This window comes from Carassius carassius, chromosome 31 (assembly GCF_963082965.1).
Source record: "Carassius carassius chromosome 31, fCarCar2.1, whole genome shotgun sequence".
In the NCBI taxonomy this organism is placed as follows: domain Eukaryota; kingdom Metazoa; phylum Chordata; class Actinopteri; order Cypriniformes; family Cyprinidae; genus Carassius; species Carassius carassius.
Window position 1 is genome coordinate 22,097,045 of NC_081785.1, and position 26,164 is coordinate 22,123,208.

The following is a 26,164-nucleotide window of genomic DNA, read 5'->3' on the forward strand; positions in this document are numbered from 1 at the left end:
CTTAAATGGAATGTAACTATAGCATATTTTTACACTTTCGTTTGTCAGCAAATGGCTGCTTTATCTCATTTAGTGCAATTCTGTGCAATATTCAGCATTTCGTTTTGATGAGTAAATCAAGGGTTCTGCGCAACTTCGAATCATTCAATAAAAAAAAAAATCATTATTTAAAACCATATTTTAAAAACGCCAATGTTGGACAATATTACACGAGAGGTCTCTTTACAGCAAAAAGCTGAACATGCTGTAGTTATGTTATGTAAAATGGGGTAAAAAAGACAATGCGCAACTCTTTTGCAAATTAAAATTAATAAAGCTTCTGTTTCAGTGCTAAAATGCACCATCTTTGACCTCTGAAAAAGGTTTAAGAAAGTCTCCATTCTCTTAAAAAAAATGGGGGTGGAAGTGGTTATCGCCACCGTGTTTTTTGGCTTTTCAATCCTCACTGCTAATTTTGACCGATTGAGACAGAAAACAATGAAGCAATCGGTGTGTTTTTACATTCTCAAAAGGGTCTGACATTAAACTATCTGTAGCAAACAAAAGAAGGAAGAGAAGATACTTAATGTATCAGGATATTCAAATAACAACTACCTTGAGGAAAGGTTAAACTGAAATCTGAAAGAAAGAAAACTGAATTGTAAGAAATCTGAATGTAAGTAGCCAGGCATCTGATATGTTTGAATGTTAATACTTTAAAGAGCCATACTGTACTTTAGATGGAAGTACAGTATGGTGCTCTAAAACTCATATTTACGCAGGACCCAGCACTTTAGTTCAAACATTTCCCCATAGTCCTCAAAACAGCACGTCAATATTTCTGAGGGTCATTTCATTTGCATAAATATGAATAAAAATGGAGGATTCATCTGGGTCATAGCAAAGATACCTCTCCAAATAACAGTAAAATACCTTAAAACATCACAGGCAAGTCAGTTTGTCAAATCAACAAATATGACAGGCTAGGAACTGAAAAGGGTAGCACTGATGCTTTGAGCTGAGAGCGGCACAGGAACTGTTAGCGATACTGAAGCGCTCACTGTCCGTTCTGTTGGAGCCGCTCCAGTCTCTGTAGCAGAGCATTTCCAAACGCCTCTCTGTATCCGGGGCTGAGAGAGTCCAGCAGCGAGTAAACCGTTTCATGATACTGGGTGCTCAACTCCTCATGCACCTGATCGAAGACGTGGCTCACCACCTACAATACAACAAGCAGAAACGTTTGAGACATTGCACTGATTCCTCTGGTATTCCTCAGCGGCCAAAACAGACCAAAGAAATTAATGTTTCTATTTAAGAAATTATTGAATGTAATGTTACATGTCTCAATAATATTTATTAATTTAGTGTGTGTGTGTATATGTATATATACACACACACACACACACACACACACACACACTTCTCTTCATCAAGGCTGCATTTATTTGACCTAAACAATAAAACAAATAATTGTAAAATACTATAACCATTTAAAATAAGTTTTCTATTTTTATTATACTTTCAAATATAATTTATTTCTATGATGCAAAGCTGAATTTTCAGAATCATTGCTCCAGTCTTCAGTGTCACATGATCCTTCAGAAATCATTCTAATATGATGATTTATTATTAATATTTGAAACTGTTGCACTGCTTAATATATATATTTTTGGTACCTGTGATACGTTTTCAGGATTCTTTGAGGAATAAAATAAAAAACAACAATTATTTTAAATAGAAATATTTTCTAACGCTATAAGTCTTTATCATCACTTTGTTTTTACCCAATTTAACACATCCTTACTGAATAAAAGCATTTCTTAAAACAAAAAAAGACCCCAAACCTTTGAATGGTAGTGTATAGTGTTACAAAAGATTCCTATTTTGAATAAATGCTGTTCTTTTAAACGTTTTATTCATCAAGGAATCCTGATAAATAAAAATAAATACTAAGCATTAAAACGGTTTCCAATATTGATAATAATAAATCAAAATCTAAGTTTGATTCCTGAAGGATCATGTGACACTGAAGGCTTTGCAAAATTCAGCTTTGCATCACAGGAATAAATTATATTTTAAAGTATATTAAAATAGAAAACCATTATTTTAACTTGCAATAATATTTCACAATATTACTGTTTTTTTCTTCTGTATTTCTGGTGAAATAAATACAGATTTGAGGAGCAGAAAGAGACTTAAAAAAACCCATTACAAGTCTGCCCAATCCCAAACTTTTGAATGGCAGTCTATATTAGGCCTGGGTGACGAAACGGTAATGATATTTATCAGCGATACACTATCATCATGATAGTTTTACATTATGAGTGACAAGCAGACGGTCAACAGAACACACAAACACATGCTGAAATGAGTGCTGTGTCTGTCTGTGATGAGGAAACAAACGGATGAATAAAAAAAAAAAAGGAATATTATTAAAATTTTATAATTAAAAATTTGCATTCTAATGCAAAAACAGTTCATTTGAATTTAAGGTGTGTCAGAGAGCCTTGTCAGCTGCGCATGAGATGTGTGAGGATGGAAGTGTCTTTGTTGTATTTTATTGTTTTTGTTGAACGCACAAGATGTGCTGCTGCTGTGTTTTCCATTCAAAATATTAGAGAAATATAGAAGCTCAACGCAGAGAAGATATTGGTAAGGCTCAAACTGAAACCAAGCCATTCACACAGAACGCATATTCGAGACGCACAGTACACGATCCCTCAGCCTTGCCACGCCCCCAGTTTGGGAACCACTGCATAAATACATGATGCTATTTGTTTATGGAATTTACGAAATCATATTTGACTTCTAAATATTAGTTTAGACATTATGCAATTAAAAAAAAAAAAATAGACAATCATTTAGTGAGGTGCATTATTTTGCTCTTGCGCCCTCCTTTGGCCTCAGGAAACAGGCCAAATGTTTCCTTAAAGGGATACTTCATAAAGACAGTTTTCTCATTAATCACTTAACTCCATGTCGTTCCAAACCCGTATAAGCTTCATTCATCTTCGGAACATTATTTAAGATATTCTGTATGAAAACCCGGAGGCTGAGACTGTCCCAAAGACTGCCAAGTAAATAACAGTGTCAAGGTCCAGAAAAGTCATCATACCTAATAAAACAGCGCATCCTTGTGGCACGGAGGACACAGAAGAGCACACGCAGCACGGGGATATGGAGTGACACAGAGGAGACCGTTGACAAAGGAATTAATAAAGTCATTATTTTTGTTTCCTTCGCTCACAAAAATTGTTCCTGTCGCTTCACATAACCCAGATTGCACGTCTGATGGCAGATGGACTATTCTGACGACAACTTTTCATACCTTTTCTGGACCTTGACAGTGTAATTTTCTTGGCAGTCTATGGGACAGTGTCAATCCTCCTGGTTTTCATCCAAAATATTTTAAATTGTGTTCCAAAGACGAGCAGAGCTTTTACAGGTTTGGAACGACATGTGGGTAAGTGATTAATGACAAAATTGTCCTTTTGGGGTGGAGTATCCCTTTAACACTCATTTAATCTGCATATAAAAAAGGAGATATTTGTTTCAATTTTATTTTGTATTTGACTGTTACAACTAAAATTAGTTGTTGTTTGACTCATTAAATTGGGTATTTTTTTTTTCTTTTTCTGCTGCTTGGTTTAAAAAGAGTTCAAAATTCTATCATTAACGATATCAAATTATATGAAACGTTACAATTATAAACTTATCTGGTCTAAAATTAACAATGACCACAAAGAGTTAAAGGTGTAGACAATATTCACCACTTTGAATATATATTTAGAAACGATCAATGACTATGTCATCGTTGCTGTTTTGTAGATTGCATTCCAAAATATAGCTCTATAATATATAATATAAAATATATTTCCCATTCATTACCTATGGTGGTCAATTATGACCATGAACTGTAACAATTTGTTTTTAAAGACAATTAAGCATTTTCTAACCATTTCCACACACATATAAGTCATCAAGTTTATTACTATTCTTATGAAGTAATCAATGGTAAAAATTTAAATCTTTTTCTTCTAAAACAGGGCTATTCAAATCTTGCCCTGGAGGGTCAATGCGGTGCAGAGTTTAGCTCCAACCCTGATCAAAGTCACCTGCCTGTGATTATCTAATGATCCCAAAAACATTGATTAGCATGCTCAGGTGTGTTGGACTAGGGTTCGAGCTAAACTCTGCACCGCATTGGCCCTCCAGGGCAAGATTTGAATAACCCTGCTCTAAAACGACCGTGGATCACCAGACGGTTGAAGTAGATGTGTAGATCCAAAGTGGAGCCCATCCTCACCCCCAGGAAAACATCAAATTGTCAGTGTTACAATGAAAACCGTCTTTAAATGTTTTGCATCCCTCACTCACTCTTAACCCTGCCTCAGTGAGCTCCAAGCAGTATCGCTTTCCCTCTCTGGTCTCCACGTTAATGTAGGCCACATCCTGTCCGCTAGAGAGACTGTGAGAGACGTGCATGTCTGTGACCGCGAAGAGCACATCACTGACCACCGCCTCGGCCTCCAGCCGCATGTCCTTCACCTCCCCCAGCTCCACACAGCGCTCCTCAAACAAACACCTCGACAACTCCTCCGGCGTGCAGTCCACCTCCATCCCCTGAAACAACAGCGAGCCTTCAGATCAAAGTTTTTATCAGACATATTCATACATGCATACAACACCTGCCGCCGTCTGATCATGAGGGGGCGCGAGCACAGCAAACTCATGCTAACGTATGATATTGTATGATGTAATTGCATGAAGGCAGTCAGTCAAATGTTAGCTAATGGTGCCACTCGAGGTTCGTGTAGTGTAAAAGTTCCATATAACGCAATCCAGAATTACATTAACAGAATAACAGTATGGACACTTAACTAACAAAGCTATTTGTTATATGCTAAAGTTTTTAGCTGTTAATATGTATTTATTATTATCATTTTAGGAGTTACTAACCTCCTCCGGGGGTAATTCGTCAGAACATTTCCGGCTCATACCGGCTAAGACTCACGCGCGTCAATTATGCGCAGACTTTGCGCAGTGCAGCTTCTACGTAACCGATAAACATTATATTATCTAATTTCTTATAGGAAACACGTTTTTCAAAATATAATGATACCTAAATGTGTTATTTATATGATAATACAAAGCAAACAGCTACGAAATAAGTGAATTCTTTATTCTCCACAAATAACATCTGTTACAGTCCAAAGAACTCAATACTTTGAATTAACTTTATTATATTTTATATTACTTATTTAAAGTGATGTAAGATTTATAAACTTTGACTTAAGATCATCAGATAACACTATATAATTTAAGTCTACTTACCATAAATAAATCGATTTATACAGGATGAGTTGTGTCGTAGCTGCGCAGAGCGGACGCTCGTGAACACAGCGCGTGGAGCGGCGCGCGCGAGAGTGCGCAGTCACGAGTGTGTTTGTAAACACATCCTCATTTCGCCCTATAATCAGACAAACAGAGATGCTGCTTTCACACGACAAGACAGCCACTCATAATACGCACGAGGACTACTATCTTCAGTTTAATAGAGCTGTTATTACTGAGCGATGCTTCAGTTGAACTGATAAACGTGAATAAAGCATGAAGGTTGTGTTTAGCCAGCATGCTAGTTCACCCTAAGTCAAGGACCAGCGGTTAGTCAGCTATTTTGTAATACAGGTATGTTATTGTTATTTTGATTTTGAATGACCACAACAGAGACGGACAAATTGTAACCCCCACCTTTTTTTTGCTGTTGTGCAATGTGACTACATGATTGGTCAATTGTTAGCTGCCAAAAAACCTCACTAAGAGTTGCGCAAACAGTGGTCACTGTATAACGTTATTATCTGTAGATTTGGGCCAGACAGCAGCGTCAGTCACGTCGGACAAAATAAACACAACTACATGTCATTTAAAACGATCTCATCATGAGCAGAGCTATCTGATGCTGTACTAGAGTACACACATTGAATAACCAAGTTAATGCCAGTCATTTGCGGTGAATTGATGGGTTTGCCGAAGTAATCTCAGGCTCCAGAAGTCCTTTGCATCATGGTATTGAATTACTAGATCTGCAGATGTAATTTGTTCTGGCAGCCACATCAGTTGGAGGTCTGCATTAGTCAAAGGCAGAATGTCTATTTATCCTGAATCACTGTCATCATCCGAATCATTTCATCTTCACTGAATAACTTTGTGGGTGATTTCAGCAAAACATTGTCAGGGACAAGTTTACTTTTAATCAGTTGCACAATGTTTTCTGACACTTGTGTGTATTTTATGTACTGTCAATCTTTAATGTATTCTGTTCCAGCTTAATGCAAACTTAATGTTAAAGGGGAATCTGAGTTATTATCATTAACTTAAACTAAATGGAGAAATAAAACCATAAAGAACCTTATTTTTTTGTTAATTGAAAAATAATAAAGTATATTAAAAAAATACTTAAGCTTCTCATAAAGAATATGAGAAAATAAATTAAGTACAAGACTAAATTAATCTTAAAAAAAGTGAAGAGAAACTGTATAGACTAAGTAAAAAAAGCACTAATAAAAATTATAAAACTATTCAAATTAAATTAAGAAAATATAATCAAATTCAAAATATTTACAAAAACTATAATTGTGTATCAATGATACTAAAATAACACTGATGGGAATATGTGGCATTAAATGCCTTGAATATCCTATTTTGTTTCAGTAAGCACTGAACCCAAGAGCCAGTCAAGATGCCATGGCCATTTTCTGAGTCTATTAAGAAGCGGGCCTGCAGGTACCTGCTGCATCGATATCTTGGTAATTTCCTCCAGGAGAAGCTCAGTTTGGACCAGCTTAGTCTTGACCTCTATCAAGGCACGGGCTCACTTGCTCAAGTGCCCCTGGACAAATGGGTAAGTTCTGTACAACTGTGCTACTTACCCCTTCTTGATTCCAAAATCATACCATGCACCTGATTAAACAAAGATTTGATTAAAGATATTTTATCTGATTCCTGCACTAATGGAATCTGACATTTTATTACTCGATATAACTGAGGGTGATTTTTTTCTTAATAGTAATTTCAATTTATCCCCAAGCAATCAGCAAAAAAGATGTTCATCCTTCGTTTACTTTAATATTTACTTCATCTTCAGTCCCTGAATGAGATCCTGGAGTCTGTGGATGCTCCATTTGAGGTGAGTGAGGGCTTCATCCAGGCCATTTCTCTCACTGTGCCATGGGCCTCGCTGCTCCAGGACAACTGCGCGCTGGAAGTGAGGGGCTTGGAGATGGTGTTCAGGCCAAGACCTCGGATGGGTAAGGAGCATCTGTGAAATTCAAATCGTTTCAGATGACCTCATAAATTTGACAGATGTTATGACCACAATGCTAAGCATCCAAAAATTTTCAATATTTCCTATTATATTTGTATTTGATTGTTTATATTGTATACTGTTTAAGAAACTATTTTTCAATCTAATAATATTATGTTTGATTTTAATACAATTATTTTATAATACTATTCTATATTTTCTCTGTCCATCTTTAATTTCAATTTGTGGTGTTAACAAAGAAGCGACAGATCCTTTATTTTTCTATTTGTGATGTACATCAGAGTGAAACAGAATATTGTAAAAGAAAAACATGTTTGGCGGGGACTTGGTCTTTCCACCGTTTGTTGATTATTTAGAGGGAGATCTGAATGTGAGTTTGCAGGCGTTTGGAAGAAAGGGAGATCTGATTGACATCTCAATTAAAACATGCAAAGTCAAATATATATATATATATATATATATATATATATATATATATAAAAAAGAAAGATCTACAAATTAACTGTTAACAATAATATCATTAAGATTCATAGGGTGAATTTGCATTTCATGTGGACTTTAATGTTGTTTATGCCCATCGTAACATAAATCTTTTTTAAGCATCAGGCATGGAGCCCATGTGCTGGTCCAGCTTCATGACCAGTAGTATGCAGCTGGCCAAAGAGTGTCTAAGCCAAAGACTCACTGATGATCAGGGAGAGAGCTTGCACCCTCTGGAGGGTCTGGAAAAGTTTGCTGAGACTATTGAGACAGGTATGCCTCTTCCTGTAGACCATGAAATCATTTAAATGTAAGACTTGTTTATTCATTTATTTATTGACTGATTGATGGCCTGATTGTTTTATAGAACTGCTAAATCAGATTTTGTCTTCCAGTTATTTCCTTTCAAAGACTGATCCTTTCCCTGTTCTCTCTGATAGTGTTGAGGAGAGTCAAGGTCACTTTTGTGGATACTGTCCTGCGGATGGAACACGTTCCTGAAAATTCTAAAACTGGCATTGCCCTCGAACTCCGAATCAATAAGTAAGTTTTGGAACACTACAATATGATATGTTTTCTTTTGAATCATCACCACACTGTCTGTATGTTCTTTGAAATTTAGGATGGTTTACTGTGATGAGAGTGTGGAGGAGGGCTCCAGTGTCAATATCCATCAGCCCACTACATTTGCTCATAAAAACCTCACTCTGGAAGGTGCCTATGTGTTCTGGGATGAGTTTTCAGAATCCGCACGCGCCGGCCTCAAATCATCCCCCGCTCAAACAGTGAGTATCTATTCTGCTGTAACCAAAAAGTTTAATTGCGCAACCTCAGCCTAACCTGACCCTATATCAGTACAACATCTTCAAGTGGAAAAACGTTTTTTTGTTGCCGTTCAGCAAAGCCTACAAAGACTTATTTTCTTTATACATTATTAAAGGAAACTGAACCCAAACTTTCTCCGAGTTGGAACCCAAAAATCATCTGTGAGCCTCACCCTCAGTTCCCAGAACCTGTGTCTTCCAGTACACCATTTGAGCCAGTGCAGGTGGGCTGCCTTTGTGGTAAACTGGAGCTGTCCGTGGTTCTGAAGCAAAATGAAGCTATGCCCGGAGCTAAGGTGGGTACATATACCGCACAGTTACACATATACAGTTATTTTAATTCTTTCTTTCTGTAAAGGTATTGCACAGGTAAGCCTAGCTTCCTTTTTTAAAATGATAATTCCTTGAATGAATGTGTTCCACTATGTTTGACAACCAGAAAGTATTTAAATGCTTTTGTCTTCATTTTTAACAATATTTCTTTTGTTTTATGAATAAGAGCATAACAAACATTTTGTGTATTTCTTTAAATTGAATGTCACTTTGTGTGATGATTTATTATCTAATGCTTTGACATTTGTACAATTTTAGCTGTGTCTTAAAGGGGAACCACTAACAAGATGGGCTTTTAATAAAACTTGGCTGTCTATGCAGTAGAAAAAAACAAAAAACAAACAAACAAACTGGTGCTACACAACTAGAGAAACCAAAAAAGGGCTGTAGCTTTCCCTTTTTCCAAAATCTTCAGCACTCATAATGCACTTTTGATTTTGGCACCCACTCCTGTTGATCCGACAAAAGGTGAAAACAAATGCGGAAGCTAAATCTGTAGTTTAACAAAAGCCACAACCACAGGATAACCTAAAATTATGTGTTTGCTTAATCTGTCTGATTTTTGTCTGACAAATAACCTAGGATATCTGGGCGAACAGAGAAACACAGAGAAAGAGTACACATTGCAAAGCTGGTTGAAAATCTGAATTTGTCTTTTAATTGTCCAATTTAATGACTGTTCTTTTCACAGTTGGATATTGATGGGCAGTTTGATTCTCTAATCATGCTGCTTTCACCACAACAAGTCCACCTCTTATTGGACATGTTTGGGGTTTTCTCTAGCTCAGGTGACATTTTCTTCTATTCGTATTTGATTTTCCCATATGGTTTCCTCATTAAATAAAATCGCTGATTAATTGTTTTCAATTAATCTGACAACTGCTTCAATTATATTGCTTGTATACAGCCGTACAGGACTGGTCTGCTATAGGAAAGGATAGGAAGAGTCGGCCCATGCAGCAGGAGGATGAGTATCGCCTCCACATGGAGCTCAACCGCTGCCTGAAGAAAGACACCATTACAGGTGCCACAGACCAGGACATGTTTGAAAGCCAGACCACCAGAACTGTGTCCAGTAGAGGTTAGTTTAGCAAAGAAAATCTTTTTATTGTACATTCTGTTTTTGAATCTCTAAATGCATATTTAATCTGTTTCTTGTTTGGACAGAGGATGTCTTTTTCTCCATGGCTGATATGGACATGTCACACAGTCTATCATCTTTGCCTCCTCTTGGGGATCCACCCACTGTGGATCTAGATTTGTCTGTAAACAGCAACTACTCCGCCTCCCTGGGGGAGTCGCCCTCTGGAAATGTAGCCGTAGGTCACCACTTCTCACTTTAACATTGAACTCCATGTTTCATAATTAGTGTTTAATTATTGATTATATCACCATTCATTGGCTCATTATGAAATTACAAGTGTAAAACATTTTTTTGCCGCATTCCTTAGACTGTGTGGGATGAGTTCATGGATGTTCCTACACAGAAGGAGAAGCAGACAAATGAGATGCCACATCTTTCCAGAGATTCTCAGCTTACCCACAAGTTGCTCCGGCAGACATGTATGTCCCATTATCAGCTTTATGATTGATGGTAATTGTTGACCCTTATTACTATATTTAATCAATAATAACTCGACCCTATGTGTGATCTTTAGCTCATCCATCTAAAGGCCACTGTGATGAGTCCAGGCCTGAGCTGGTTCTCAGGCTCACAGTGGGCAGTCTCTGCCTGTCTGTCCTTCATATTGACCCCCTCCCACCTCCAGACTCCTCCCGCAGCCATCTTGCACCAATGGCTTCAGAGTTTTTCCGTATTCTGTCTGTAAATCAACTCCCTGCTGGAAGTTTCCTGCAATCACGTGCAGTTTTTGATGAAGCCTGTCCACATGATCATCTCCGGTAAGCTTTCACTTAAAATTAAATACAGAATATTATAGAAATGGTGGTTTAATATTTTGATATCAGCCTTCTTTCAAATATTGATAATTGCATTTTGAGTCTGGAGTGCATTCTGAGACAATTTCAGGACATTAGTCAGGGAAACATCTTTTAGTTGAATGTCATCGGATGTCAGGGAGGAAAGAGATGAGAGATGTGGGACAGCATTAACTTTGCTCCATTGACCGGTAAAACTGAATCTTTTAACTGGTCTATAGGAAATTGAAAACTATGTTTTTGCAGAATAACAATGAAAGAAAAAAATTAAAGTCACATATCCTAAGGTGAACATGTACAAAGAGAACAAAAAGGGACCTAAGACAGAGCCTTGTGGAACTCAATACTTAACCTATGCTTATTTTAGTATATTATTTTGTATTTTAAGGTAAAGTAAAATGCATTTTATTTATTTTTTCTTCAGGTTCATTGGTCAGGGATTAAAGGTGACATACGAGCACTGTCAAGGCTCCAGTGTACGTACGTTAAACACAGATCTCTCTCTGAGTCAGGTGGAGCTTTTGGAATGCCTTTACTCTACTGACAGCCACACTACACAGAGTGGAATCCAGTACACTGAGGTGTTTTGTTGTTTTGTTTTGTTTTGAAACATTTTATGTGCACTGAATGGTTCTCTTACATAATAATGATGATATTTGTTTCTTGTGTCAAACATTAGCTTCTTACATTCGATGTCTCAGCCAGTAGTGATTCTCCTCTTCCTATATGCCTACATTTACTCTACAAACTAACAGAACGCAGAGGCCCGCAGGTAACTTCCTGAAGTATTTCAGCGTCTTGCATGGTGCTGATGAGAGTACTTCCTCATAATTAAATAAAGGACCTAATGATTATGTCCTTGTCTTGACCATCTACAGTATATGATGTTTTACTAGTTACATTAATCATTAGATTTTTATAACCTTTATTTATACTTCAAATGAATCACAAATTTAGCTAATTGCAGATAGTAAACATGATCCAGCATTTTTCTTTTTCATCAGGGTGGGCAGGTACGTCTGAGTACTATACCTCGTAGGGCGGAACTACAAGTGGAGCTTGGTAATGTGCGCTCAGAGTGTGATGTCAGCATTGTGGACAGGCTCAACTCCTTACTTCAGCCTCAGAAACTGGTTACCACAGAGATGATGGCATCTCACATGTACACCTCCTACAATAAACATGTCAGTCTGGTGAGAAACATTAGCGACTATCTCTCTATACTTAATTTCATTTCATTTACTTTTATGTCACTTTACATCTTATTGTGGTTATGTGTTTGCCTCACAAGCACAAGGCTTTCGCAGAGGTCTTCCTGGATGATAGTCGTACCCCAGCCCACTGCCATGTGTCTGTGTCAATAAATGCACCTCTACTGGTGCTAGTGGTGCGGTTTCCAATCCCAGACCTGCGCTCTGATCAGGAGAGGGGCCCCTGGTTTAAGAAGTCCCTACAGAAAGAGCTGCTGCAGCTGGAGCTGGAAGATCTGGAGTTCAAGACCGAGTTCACTGGAGGAAACTCATCAGAGCAGACTAAGATGGAGCTCACGTTCAAGGAGCTCAACGGTACTCATTTACATTCAGAAGCATTCTGATCAAGACATTAAAAATAATGTTGCATTTTTAATTTAAGAGACCAGGAAACTGGCTATTTTACTGACTTTTAAATTGAGTTTGAGTTTTGAATGTACCTATGGAAACGTTCCCCACAATGTCTTTTCTGTTACACTAGGATCATTTCAAGAAGACAAAGATCATCCTGCAGCCAGGTTCTTACGAGTTGCTAACACCATGGAGGAGGACATGACATCTTCCGACTGTGGCAAATTCGACTGGCCCAGGTACGCTGTGCTCTCTGTTCCTGATCATTCTATGAATCTTTACTGATAAATTCATCAAGATACTGAAACTAAAACGTTCTGCTCCCATTCAGAGTGGTTCTGAAGGTGAACCCCATGGCGGTGCGCTCCATCTTAGAGCGTGTAACAGCTGAGGAAGAGGAGGAGGAAGCGGACGGTCACTCACAAGAGGAAGAGGAGGAAGAAGAAGGAGCTTCCCACTCCCTGAAGGATGTGTGTGATTTTGGCAAAACTGAGCCATCCCCCTTTTCCTCACGGCATGTCATGTATGAGAATGAGGAGGTATAGAGATTTTCATTGTCTCCTAAATTGAGTGACCATTTTATTAATTGTGATTAATTACGGGTGATAACTTTGCACCTCATGCAGATGGTCATCCCAGGAGATGTGGTGGATATGACGGAATTCCAGGAGAAAACCATTAGCAACTCCCGCTATATCCTTGAGCTGTTTTTCCCCAATGTGCAGCTCTCTTTGCCCAATAAAGACTTTTATGAAAAACTACACAACAGGTAATTAATGCATGAAGAAAACGTCACAGCTTAGAAATCTGCATATGCATCATACACATTTCTATTGAATTTTTCTTTCAGGATAAATAATGACCTGCTGCTATGGGAACCCACTGCTCCATCTCCAGTAGAGACAGTGGAGAACATCCCGTATGGGGTGGGTCTGTCTGTAGCCAGTCAACTCATTAACACGTACAGTAAAGACAGCTTCAGTCAATTCAGATCTGCTGGCCCTGAGGGTAAAGAACATTTCCCCTTCTGCTCACTTGAATATTTAACAGTTATTTAATCAGCCTAGAATGAACATGCATGAGCATACTTTTTGATAATAATGCCAGGACTTTGTTTTGGAAAGATGTTTTTGGGTATTAATTTCATCTGACATGCTGTGTCTGTTGGTCATTTGTTCTGAATTATGTGTGTGAAGAGGAAGAGAGTGGTTCTGAGGAGGAAATCCTGCAGTATTACACTCCTGCTGAACTGGGTTATAGGAACAGGAGAAAGAAGAGGAGTAAGATGCATCCTAAGAACTCTCAGAGCCTATTTTCCATCGTCCTGTCTGTAAACCACGGCCTGCTGGCTCTGCACACACAGCTCAAGGTATTACATCAGTATTTCAAAGATAGTGCTTCATTATTGAGTCATTGTCTAGCCAAGCAGTGTAAGCAACTTACATAGTCTTATGTAATGAATGCTAATGCTTCCAGCAGGATGATAATAGTGTGTTACCAAAAAAGCATGGTGAATTTTGGATGGAGGTAAAAAACGGGACGCTGTTTGGTGTGACGCAGCATGAAGGCTACAAAGACCAACATTATGTCTGCTTCCACACGTCTCAGGCCTGCCTCTATCACCACGGTAAAGAAAAACTGTTTTTTGTTGTCTAGCCTGTTATTTTTTCAGATGTTTTATATAATGGTTTGTGCAGATATCTGGTTATTTTATTGTTAATTGTGTAAATAGAAATCTATGGTCATACATCTATGTATTTTAGTGTATAGATTTTTTTATATCATTAAAATTGTTATATATATTTTTGGGGTGTTTGTTTCATAACATCATGGTATATCTAATTCCTTAGGCACGGTGGATGGAGATGCCCCTGAGTGGAATGTTAATCTGCCCTGCAGGACGCGTCCTCATTGGCTGGAGCCTGTGATGTATGCATCTGAATCTGCCCCAGAAAGGACATCTCCTTCTGAGGGGCTCAGTTTGGAGCCCCATAGCATGCTGTCTGTCGCTGTTAAAATTTCCTCCCACAACACAGAGCGCAATGTCAAGGTACACCAAATAATTACCCTAGATAAATGCTGTTCAAAACAATATACCATAAAAAAAAAAAGAAATCTGTAAGATTAAAAAATAAATACAATTGATACTTTTATTTATGATGCCTTAGGCTGCGTTTACACGACAACGATGACTTAAAAAAAAGTTTCCTTGTATTTTTTTTTTTTTAACGTATACACAACAAAGTTTTCAAAACGATTAACCCCCAATTTCCACCAGATGCATAACGGCTGCGGAACGGCTCCGCTGCGTGACGGCTCTGTGTTCCGTCGTCCGTCAATACCCACCAGGTCCGTATTTGTTGCGGAACGGCTGCGGTCATGACTGACAGCTGACGTCACGATGCCCCATGTAATCTCGCGAATTCTGGTGTGATTGCGCGATATGTAGTTTCTATAAACAGAACTACCAAACCAGGAACAGTTTTCCATCCGAAGGAGTATAGGATAGAACTCTTTTCTTTTCTCTTTTCATTTCTTCATCCATCGTGTCAACGGGGTTAAAACTTCAACAAGCCTGTCTCCGCCCATTATGACGTTTTCAAGGTGTAGTGTAGGGAAATATGAGCGCGGTGTATTTTATTTTGAAAATTAAACGGATCTTTTATTTTGTTTCTGGCTGTTCTGTTTTGTCACTCGACTTCCTGTCCTGCGTACTCTGCCCTGTAGTGCTGCGGAGCGCTCCGGCATCCGGCAAAAATAGAAGCTCTGCGTATCTGCTCCGGAGGGCTGCGGATCGCCGGAGTCGGAACGCAGCTGTAACGCATTCAGTGGAAATACACTCATTGACTTTAATGGAAACCTATTGACTCCGCCGCCGTGCCGGAGCCGTAACGCAGCCGTTACGCATCTGGTGGAAATTGGGGGTAATGCTTACACATATCCGCGAAATGGCCAAAAACACTGTATTACGTATGTCAGGCCAGTAGTTGGTGCTGTCACCTTATTAGCAAACAGTACCTATAGGTAAGTGATGATTACATGTTGTATATGATGCATCTCCGCTGTTGGTTGTAATATTGTTGAAGTAAATCCATACTTTGCTGAAGAAGCGTTTGCAAACTGTTGAGCAGCAACAACAGTACCATGTACTCCGCCATTGTTGTGTATGTTTGTTCGTGCTTGCCTTTAAAATTGCCACGTACTGCGCATGTCTACATACCTAACACGTATTACGCACGTGCATGACGTCACATTTTTCAAAGTTTCCCATATTGGGTGTTTACATGGAAACGATAAACAGTGGCGTTTTCAGAAACGTACACTTTGAAACCCGTTTTCAAAAATATGCATTTTCAGTCCCCAAAACACTGATGTCGTGTAAACGAACAGGTAAAACCCATAAAAAGTTTTTTGTTTTTTTGCATAAATCAATCCTGTTCTTTTAAACTCTGTAATCATCAAAGAATCCTGAAAAAATATAAATAAGCACAGTTGTTTTCAAAATGCTAATAATAACAATTGTTTTCTGAGCAGCAAATCAGCCTATTAAAATGATTTCTAAAGGATCATGTGACACTGAAGACTGGAGTCATGGCTGCTGATAATATAGAATTGCCATTGTTGTAATGAATTAAAAAAAAAAATTATGTGTTAAAAATAGTAAAAAGTTATTATAAGTTGGTATAATGTTTCAAAATATTAATGTTTTACTGTATTTTTGAAGAAACAGTTTAAATAATTTTTTTAAGAATCATACATTTCTGTCCTGTTTGTGTTATTAAACCTGTAACTGGATCTGTTGCACATCTTCCTGTACTTTCAGGAGTTTCTCATAGCCATCGGCATGAGGGGAGTAACACTGGAGCACAAAGTGGTGCCTTCAAATCTGGGCTGGTATGACCAGGTAATAAAACGTGTATAACCTCACACAAACTATAAGTATTAAATGCGCCTATTAAAATGTACTTTTAAAGTGGGCTTGTGGAGATCTCAAAAAGGTGTAAAGATAAATGAGAGTTGTTGAATCAGTTAATAACAAAGCTGACTTGTAGTTCATTAATCCATACTAAACATTACAATTTGTCTTTTACCTGTAGATAGTCGACTTTTTAAATGTGTCAGATGAGCCGGTGCTCGGCTACTCACCCCCATCATCTGTGTCCACCCTCCACCTGCATCTGTGGAGCTGCTCACTGGATTACAGGTGATACTTTTAGCTAGATTCTAGTATAATACATCTGTCCAGGATTTAAAGAGATAAACAAAAAATGGTTTGGAGACTTGGAATTCAATGAAATTTCATTGCATTTCATTCAAGTGGCATCTGCAAAGAAATGAAGCTCAGAACCAACTTCACCAAAATATGTCTAAATACTTTAAATTTTTGAACAACATATTTGTTTTTGTTTAGGACGTAACTAACTTGGCTGTAAAAGGTGCTTGTGATTTTTAAAGATAATTACAACTTGGTTTAGTTCGTAGATGTTAGTTTCTTAGTATTTAATCCTCAATCCTTATGCACAATGTATTTATTGTGCTTTTCTTATGAAAGACTGTTTGGATCTAAGCAGTAGTTTTCTCTTTCTAGACCTTTGTATTTACCTGTGAGATCTCTGCTGACTGTGGAGACCTTCAGCATCTCTAGCAGTGTGTCTTTAGATCATTCTTCCTCCAGTCTGCGGTAAAAGCTTAAATTGAATCCGTTCATATTGTGTTTCTGTTTTAGAACATTTCCTAGTCGCTTTTCTCATACTTTGTTCCCTTACAGAATCATTTTAGATGAAGCTGCATTATTTCTGTCTGACAAGATCAATGCTGTGTCTGTTAATCTGGCCCGAGGTGAGGAGACTTTCACATCCATGCTGTTTCAGAATCTGTAAACCAAGGATGCTGGTTTCATTTCTTATTCTTGTGTCTTCAGACTATGTCCAGGTGGTTGATATGGGGACTCTGGAATTGAGGATCACAGCAGTCAAACCAGGACCAGATGGCAAAATGGTATGAAAGTCCTCCGTTAAAACAAAAAAGGTTGTCACAATTTTTTGTCTTTATCTTGTGCCATTTATATCTCTTTAGACGGAGCCAAGGTTTGAGCTGCGTTGCTCCAGTGATGTTATTCACATTCGCACCTGTTCAGACTCCTGTGCCGCTCTCATGAACCTTATTCAGTACATAGCCAGCTATGGAGATCTACTGCCACCTTCTGGACTGGAGGCTAAACGCAGAAGCGCTAAACAAAGGGTGAAGGTCAGTTCAATTGAGAAACATTTTTCTGTGAAATTCTTAATAACGTTGATAATAAGAGGTACAATTATGCTTAATATTTAAATTCCAACTATCAAAGTAATTATTATCAGACAAACTTGACAGATGTTTTGATACTTGTGTTTCTATTACCACATTTGAGCTATTGTTTGTGGGTGCTTTATACTGAAGATGTCTAATGTTTTCCAGACTGAAGCAGCGAGTCGCCCACCAGCTCAGGCACCTTTGCTTCCTGAAGCGGAGCAGCAGATTCTTCAGGATCTGATGAGTGATGCTATGGAAGAGACCGACAGCCTGCAGAGCCATATGTTGCAACAGGACGGTCAGACTTTATTTATTGATTTTCCAAAACCTTTAATCTAGCGCTTGTTTTAAAATCATACATTAAACATGCGTCATCTTATTTTACTAATGTAATCTGAGTGAGACTGGATGTTTAGGGATTAAATAAATGAATGCCAGTGCTTACAATTATGAATCAGAAATTGACTGGTTTCAACGAAATAGCAGAATAGAGCCAAGTGGGTGAAGGGAAGGAGTAACGTCAGCTGAAAAGGAATATATTATATATATATATAATTGTTAGGTAAAAAATGTTAGTCTGAATGCACTGTAACTCGCTTTGGATAAAAGCGTCAGCTAAATGCATAAATGTAATTTTAATTAACACACACACACACACACACACACACAAACACACACACACACACACACACACACACACACACACACATATATATATATATATATATATATATATATATATATATATATATATATATATTTGTGTGTGTATATAGATAGTGGGGAAAATATTTATTTGGTCCCTTGCCGATTTTGTAAGTTTGTCCAGTTAGAAAGAAATCTTATAGGGTCTATATATATATATATGTTGTAAACCTGTTTTATTTCTGTCATGCATTCAGTGTTGTTATTGTTAACTAAAACAAAATCTATAATAAAAAAAAATAAAATAAAGCTGAAATAAAATAATAGATCAACTTAATTAAGTATATAATAAGTTGAAGTACTGGAATTAAACTGAAATAAAAAATAAACAAAAGCTAAGCAGAATTTCAAAAATAACTATATACAAAAGCACATAACAAAATTACAAAGACTGAAATTAAAATATAAAAACAAAAGGTATTTCAAAAATGTTAATAAATACTATACTAGTATAAAAATACTAAAATAACACTTCTCACGTTTGAATCTGCCTTTTGTAAAGGTGTCAACAAAGACCGTTCACATGATCATGAGCCGCCCCGATCCGATCTCTTCCTTTTCCCTGATGAGAGCGGAAACCTGGGGCAGGAACCAACCCCCAGTTACCTAACCCTGCACTCCCCGCTCATCTCTCCTCCTGCCCCCTCTGTGCTCCACGACACTGATGACTTCTGCATCCTGGACACGCCGGGCTCCAGAATACCGGTGAGCTCTTCACTTCACAACTTTTTAAAGCAGTGAACCCTTACAATACCTTTGTGTTAGGGACTGACTGAATTTCAAGATACTATTTATTTATTATTTGGATGAACTGTTCCTTAAAATAAAAACCTTGATGTATGCAGCACCTGATGAAAGTGTTTTGTCTGTTAGGAAAAAGATGAGGAGCCTGTGGTAAAGAAGCTGATCTCTGAACCCATCCTTGTGAGGGAAGAATATTTCAGTGTCCCTCTGGAGGGCAGCAGCTCTAATAGGGGTCCGCTTCACTTCCCTGTGCCAGAAATCAGATACCTGATCAAAGAGATCTCTGTAGTGTGGCACCTCTATGGAGGAAAAGACTTCTGTGGTGGCGCATTGTCTTCATCACCAGCTCGCAGTCGAGGGTGCATAGTTGGGCCACTCCTGATTCAAAATCATGCTTCTTATAAAAACTGCAGGTTATCAGTGTGCATTAAGAGCGCATGTTTGTGTGTGTAGGTGCACTCCTCACAGCTCTCCATCACAGACTCCTGTAAAACAGGCGAGAAGAGGGTCCCGTGCTGGAGGAGGATGGGGCAGAAACCCTGATGTTCTGATGGAGATCCAACTCAGTAAGGTCAGAGAAACATTTTAGCATTTTAACAGGGTTCCTGCGGGTCCTTAAAAAGTCTTACATCTGAGCTTTAAAATTCTGCAGCAACCCCGTTTAATCATCAGCCTGCATACACAATATTTTAACTTGGTTCAGGGTTATTTTAGTATCATTTATACACCACTTTTAAAGTTTTCACTAATATTTCGAATATATGTTCAGTTTTAGTTTAGTCATTTCTTAGTTATTTTATGTGCTTGTCATCTTTACGAGTTTAGTTATGAGTTTCCTCATTTAAATGCATTTTTAATTCACTTTTAGCAGGGTTCCTGCAGGTTTTAATTCACTTTTCCACAAAGTAAGGCAGCAGAAAGGTTTTAATGGTTTTGGGGGTTTGTTTGTTTCTTTGTTTGCTAGCTTTTTGATTTGAGTGATAACAACACTGACTCTTTTGTCGGAATATTCAACAGTAAACCATCCAACAAATACTCTACGGTCCTTCACGTCTTATATTAGGTGCGGTTCCAGCATGAGGTGTATCCTCAGAAGGCTCCGGAGGCAGGCGTTTTGAAGGAGCAGCCGGTGTCCAGACAGGTGTTCTCAGTGCAGGATCTGGAGATACGAGACAGGCTGGCCTCTTCCATGATGAACAAGTTCCTGTATCTATACTCCAGTAAAGAGATGCCCAGGAAAGCTCACTCCAACATGGTATGCTCAAATACACACAGACAGATAATGAAGTACACCATCTACAGGTGATCTGTATGAGTTCTAAAGTATCAAATGATGCAGTCTGTTGTTTGTGTGTATCAGTTGACTGTCAGAGCCCTGCACATGTGTCCCGAAGCTGGACAGGCGCCTCAGGAGTGCTGTCTACGTGTGTCACTAATGCCCCTCCGGCTAAACATTGATCAGGTACAGAACAAAACCGTTCAAACAGCTCATCATGAATCATATATTTACAGGCATAGTTCAAACTGATGACTAGATGTCGCGAGGCCCCTTATTCTCATTTTGTGTACAGGATGCATTGTTCTTCCTGAAGGATTTCTTCTCCAGTCTGGCAGCAGAGGTCGAGCTCTTTTCCCCACCAGAGCAGGAAGGTAACAATCAATATGCAAAATACTCGGACAACCTTAAAAAACATAGTTTCAAACTGACATCGAGGAGAAGCTCTCTTGACACAAAGACTGTTCCAAAAGGAAATATGCTGCGTTCTCCTCATGTCGTAGTTTTACCAGAACTACTTCTACTAATAGCTGTTCATGCCTATGGACTTTCTGTGGCAACACTAATAATTCTGAAATGAATCTGTGCAACCAAATATAGTTATGCAAATCCCTTATTAATAAACTTTAATCTTGAAAACTCTTGAAACCGATATTATTTGCTGCAAGCAATTGTTTCATCTGCTGAACTATTTAATGATCTGTGTTGTAGCGTTCTATGTGTCAGTGAAGAAGCCTCCTGTTCCTGAGATTTCATGCAATTTTTCCAAGTACAATGGTGCAGCGGGTCAAGACCCTGCGCCCATCATCTCAGTGCCAACACAAAGCCGCACCAGTCCAAGCCTCGTCCACACCTGCAGCCAAGACAGCACTGCTGAGACAGACACTGCCTCCACATCGTTCTCCGACCAGCCCATATTCTTCAGGTGTGTGAGAGGAAGTGAGAGTATCCTTTACCATCTACAACAGAGGTGTCCAGTACTGCTCCCAGAGGGCCTCTTTCCTCTAGAGTTCAGCTCCAAAACACCTGTCTGGAAGTTTTTAGTGATCCTGGTGACCTTGTGGGTTTAATTGGGGCTACACCTAAACTATCCTGGAAGGTGGGCCTCCAGAAGCAGGATTGGACACCCCTGATCTACAGCAATCTTAATTTTAACATTTGAAATTCTGTAGGTATAAGTTCATTAGTTACTGTAATACAGAACTTTTTTTTTTTTTTACACATGTTGTTTTCCAGAGAGTTCAGATTCACTTCAGAGGTGCCGATTCGATTAGACTATCATGGAAAACACATGGCCATGGAGCAGGTGAGCTATCCACAGAATCCAAATGTCTAAAAATTCTCTTCTGTTTAAATTAAATTAAATTAATCTTGATATAAAATACATTTGGCCCAAGTGTAACCAGCACAGTGAAGAAATATATAAACAGTGATTAGTCAGCAAAAACTTTTTTATTATGTCTTCTATATTGACAATACGCAGAATGAACATACAGTATGAATCATGGACTGAGTCAGTAAACCACAGTTTTTCTCATGGCCATGAAAACTGAACTGTACTGTTTGTTGTAATAACTTGTGTTTTAATCTTTAAAAAAAGGGTGAAGTGACATTTTGCTACAAAACAAGCTTGTAGATTTAATTAGCTTTTAGTAAGTGCTCAATAAAACCATCATGATATGATAAGTAGATATAATGTTTGTCTTATTCCTCAGGGCACATTTGCTGGTATTATTATTGGACTCACACAGCTGAATTGCTCCGAGCTTAAATTACGGCGCCTGTGTTACAGACAAGGGTAGGAATATATAACATTTCAAAAAACGTTCATCATGTTCACCTCACAAATTTGAGCAAGTTTATTCCAGATGGTTTATTTTTTTTCCAGATTACTGGGTGTTGACAAGCTCTTTTCATATGCCATTAATGAATGGCTGAATGACATAAAGAAGAACCAGTTGCCAGGGCTTTTGGGAGGCGTGGGGCCCATTCATTCCCTGGTGCAGCTAGGTTAGCACAACACATTCTTACACACCCACAACTGAATGAAAAGTAGCTCTTTTGTAAAGTGCTATTGACCAAATATTGATCTGGATGTTTCTGAGAGGCGACGACTTTATTTACATGATCAGTGTTAAGCTGTGTTTTTCTATAGTTCAGGGTTTTAGGGATCTGGTTTGGCTGCCCATTGAGCAGTACCGTAAGGATGGAAGAATAGTTCGTGGCTTTCAGCGAGGCACCGCCTCCTTCGGTACCTCCACCGCAATGGCAGCTCTGGAGCTCACCAATCGGATGGTGCGAACCATACAGGTAAAGTGATTGCTCTGTGTTGATAAAAGAATTGCAGAAGTGTCTCCTAAAGCAAGGCAAACAGAAACATCATACCAGTCAATTTGCTCTACTTAGCCTTACAGAACAGATCAGAAATCATTTGTTCATATGTGTTTTGTATAGGCTGCTGCTGAAACGGCTTACGATATGGTGTCTCCAGTGCCAGATGAGAAAGAATGCAAAAAGATGAAACGGTACTCACATTACTGTCTGGCCCATCAGCCAGTGGACCTGAGAGAGGGGGTGGCCAAGGCATACAGCGTAGTAAAAGAGGTATGAGCACGTTGTACCTTGAACATAATATATATTTGGGCCCTGTATGTTTAATCCCAACAAGTTAACATGAAATCAAAACTGATTTACTTTGTTAAAAAATGTTCCCATCTGCAGAATCCATCAGCATTTTCAATATTACCACTCTGAAATGCTTCACATTATAGAAATTGGATGTGAATGCCAGTTCAAGTTGGTAGTTCATCTGAAATTGAAATTGTCATTTACTCACACTCATGTCTTGGAAACACAAATGAAGGTACTCTTGGTGAAATCTGAGAGATTTCTCTCCTTGCATTGAATGTTCATTCAACAACAACTTTCAAGCTTTAAAGACATTGTAAAAGTAGTCCATGCATTTAATTTTGTGATTTTATTCACATATTAATATTAAAAATCACTGCACATACACCGAGCACACTGAATGTAGTAAACAAAAGCTCAAACATTTGAGCAACCTAAATTAAATCTGGTCATCATTATAAAGTGATCATGTCTCTTCTGAAAAGTTGGATTAAACAGCTTGATTCCAATGGATTACTTGTACAATGACTTCAAGAACTTTTTTAAGCATCACAATTTCGGTGGAATGAACTTTCAACAGAGGGACAGAAATATCTCAGGTTTCATTTCCCAAAAAAATCTCAATTTGTGTATTGAAGATTCTTATGGTTTTGAACAACATAACATGAGAGCGAGTAAATGATGCCAGAATGTAATTTTTTGGATGAGCTGTCCCTTTAAGAGTTATATACTGTTATAAATAGTGTCAATGCATTGTGTGTTTGTAGGGCATTACTGACACAGCCCTGACCATTTATGACACTGCGACACGTGAGCATGAGCAGAGGGGCATGACAGGCGCTGTGGGCGGAGTCCTGCGACAGCTTCCTCCAGCTGTCGTTAAACCTCTTATCGTTGCCACAGAAGCAACATCCAATGTGCTGGGCGGCATGAGGAACCAGATACACCCAGATGCACGTCAAGAAGAGTCCCAGAAATGGCGCTTGGGGGACGAGTGAGCTATGCTCTGTGAAATTTACTCTGGTGGCCTGCATTACATCAAAATCGATGTTCGTTCTGGCCTATCAGCCTACAATATGTGTGCTGGCTTTGTTTTATTAGTGTGTTAATGCTCGTCAAGACCATATGAGACCAGTTTTTCTGTTTATGCTTTTGTTTAAGGCAGTCTTGGTGTCTCAGTGGCAGACAACTAAAGGCTGTGATAGCAGATGTCTAAACCCCAAATGAAGTATCTGAGGAAGACTGGAGCTTTTTTTTTCTCAGCAGCACTTGTGCTTGATGTTTACTGTAACTGGAGTCATTGAGACTTGTATCTCAAAAAGCCACAAAACTGGAGACGCACAGCTACTGCTGGAGTAGATTTAATTAGATGTGTCTCTTCTCACTCCACTATCAAACGTCCTTGTAGTGCCTTCATGACATAGTTGAATAATATCATATGAACATCTGTTTGAGATGGTGTGGTGCACCATAGGTTTTTCACATCATTCAGTTTTAAACATGTCCATTACAACTGAACTCTTCTAATTCGAAATGATGTGACTTGTGCTGGATGGGAGGGAGAATCTCACTATGAAAAGTCGGGGGAAAATTTCACCCTAAAATCCCTAGGAAAAAAAATACATTATGCATAAAGAAAATGAAACCTATTTAAGGATTGTTACATTTTTTGTTTTAATACCCCTCACACACATTCTTAATACAGTCATTTAAGAAAAAAAAATCACATTCTCAGTATTATAGTGTAAAAAAAAAATCATGAAATGAAATTACAACAAATATGGCCATGGTACTTAAAGGGATCGTTCACCCAAAAAAAGGAGATTTTGTCATTCACTCACCTTGATGTTGTTCCAAACCTGAATGAATTTCTTCTTTCTTATGTTGAAGAGAAATACATAATTAAAAGATTGTTGGTAACCAAAAAGCTGCTGGTAGCCACTGACTTTCATGGTATTATTTTCCATGTACTATAGAAGTCAATGGCTACTAGCAACTGTTTGGTTACCAGCATTCTTATAGATATCTTCATTTATTTTCAACAAACTCATACAGTTTTGGAACATGAGGGTGAGTGAATGATGATTTTCATTTTTGGGGGTGAGCTATCCCTTCGACAATGCATGTTTCATTAATTTAATATTACATATAAAGTATTTCTACATGTACTAATAAGTGGATTTTTTTCAGTTGCATACTGAGAATTGCTTAATTTTATTAAACTGTCAAATAAATCAAATCTTCAAGTAGGTTCCCTTATCTTTATTCTTTTTAATGTGACAGTCACAGTAATTATTGAAAGTTTTTGGGAGATTCAAAAGCTTAACTTGTTAAATACTGTAAAAAGGACAAAAGGAGTCATGTGGTAGCATCATTCTTTTTATTTTCGCTTACTACACTATTATCTGTTTAAATGGGAGACGGTGACTCTTATTTGCACCGAATCGATTTCTATGGCTTAAGCAACGCAATGCTGTGTAGTGTTTCTCTTTCCAGATAATGTGTTAGAAACTAGTCTTCAAACGTGGAATATTTTGCGGTTATTATTGCCACTTGCACTTTGTTCTTACTTACTTACTGATCCCAGATCTTTTTTGTTTTCAGTTCTGTTAAGCTGTCTGACAGCATCTGCTTGAGTGACATTCCCTAAGCATCTGGATTTCAAAAGAAGTCTTGCGAATGGTACATCTTTCTTTAGATAGACATGTTCTCTATATAGTTTTCCATGTTGTTAGCTGTCTAATAGACGAGCAGTAATTCTCTGTTCTTCACAAATGTCTTAGTCTGACAAGAAATTGTGTTCTTTTTTGTCTTCATGACATCATTGCTGTTGTGTGAGTAAATGTTAGTTTGATATATTGGGAAATTGATAAATAACAGTCCAAACACTTCATTTGCTCATTTAAATAATACATTAATATTTATTGTACCTTTTCTTTCAGGTGGTAATAACATTGATTGTACATAGATGTACAGGTCATTTCCCCCGATTTATATGGAAGCATGTATTATCAAGAAAGGGAAATAAATTATTTAATGTCCA

At 38.1% G+C, this 26,164-nt stretch overlaps 2 protein-coding genes across 5 annotated transcripts; one reads left to right on the forward strand and one right to left on the reverse strand.

Annotated features, from left to right (window-relative positions):
• Positions 1 to 775: 775 nt before the first annotated feature.
• Positions 776 to 5,031, reverse strand: LOC132111787 (GSK3-beta interaction protein-like). Of its 2 annotated transcripts, none has more exons than XM_059519384.1 (3): positions 4,939 to 5,031; positions 4,357 to 4,602; positions 776 to 1,195 (listed from the first exon to the last, which is right to left on the reverse strand). In XM_059519384.1, the coding sequence occupies exons 1-3, from the start codon at positions 4,975 to 4,977 to the stop codon at positions 1,037 to 1,039; spliced, it is 444 nt and encodes a 147-aa protein (XP_059375367.1). In that variant the 5' UTR covers positions 4,978 to 5,031; the 3' UTR covers positions 776 to 1,036. The 2 variants fall into 2 exon arrangements, with proteins under 2 accessions (XP_059375367.1, XP_059375366.1); XM_059519383.1 differs by lacking the exon at positions 4,939 to 5,031 and adding an exon at positions 4,668 to 4,914.
• Positions 5,032 to 5,349: 318 nt separating this feature from the next.
• Positions 5,350 to 26,164, forward strand: atg2b (autophagy related 2B). Of its 3 annotated transcripts, none has more exons than XM_059519382.1 (43): positions 5,350 to 5,667; positions 6,691 to 6,880; positions 7,124 to 7,286; positions 7,904 to 8,056; positions 8,224 to 8,326; positions 8,406 to 8,568; positions 8,724 to 8,903; positions 9,632 to 9,728; positions 9,848 to 10,021; positions 10,108 to 10,259; positions 10,392 to 10,503; positions 10,599 to 10,842; positions 11,303 to 11,459; positions 11,558 to 11,650; positions 11,883 to 12,062; positions 12,170 to 12,443; positions 12,610 to 12,718; positions 12,811 to 13,018; positions 13,106 to 13,248; positions 13,330 to 13,487; positions 13,676 to 13,848; positions 13,956 to 14,106; positions 14,330 to 14,529; positions 16,303 to 16,383; positions 16,577 to 16,683; positions 17,068 to 17,160; positions 17,248 to 17,318; positions 17,401 to 17,477; positions 17,556 to 17,726; positions 17,934 to 18,066; positions 18,976 to 19,178; positions 19,347 to 19,576; positions 19,671 to 19,788; positions 20,281 to 20,472; positions 20,578 to 20,679; positions 20,789 to 20,867; positions 21,205 to 21,418; positions 21,730 to 21,799; positions 22,209 to 22,291; positions 22,382 to 22,503; positions 22,649 to 22,803; positions 22,948 to 23,097; positions 23,889 to 26,164. In XM_059519382.1, exons 2-43 carry the CDS (start codon positions 6,719 to 6,721, stop codon positions 24,117 to 24,119), a joined length of 6,231 nt encoding a protein of 2,076 aa, XP_059375365.1. In that variant the 5' UTR covers positions 5,350 to 5,667; positions 6,691 to 6,718; the 3' UTR covers positions 24,120 to 26,164. The 3 variants fall into 3 exon arrangements, with proteins under 3 accessions (XP_059375365.1, XP_059375362.1, XP_059375363.1); XM_059519379.1 differs by having other exon boundaries at positions 5,351 to 5,667; positions 11,883 to 12,071; XM_059519380.1 differs by having other exon boundaries at positions 5,351 to 5,667; positions 11,883 to 12,071; positions 13,959 to 14,106.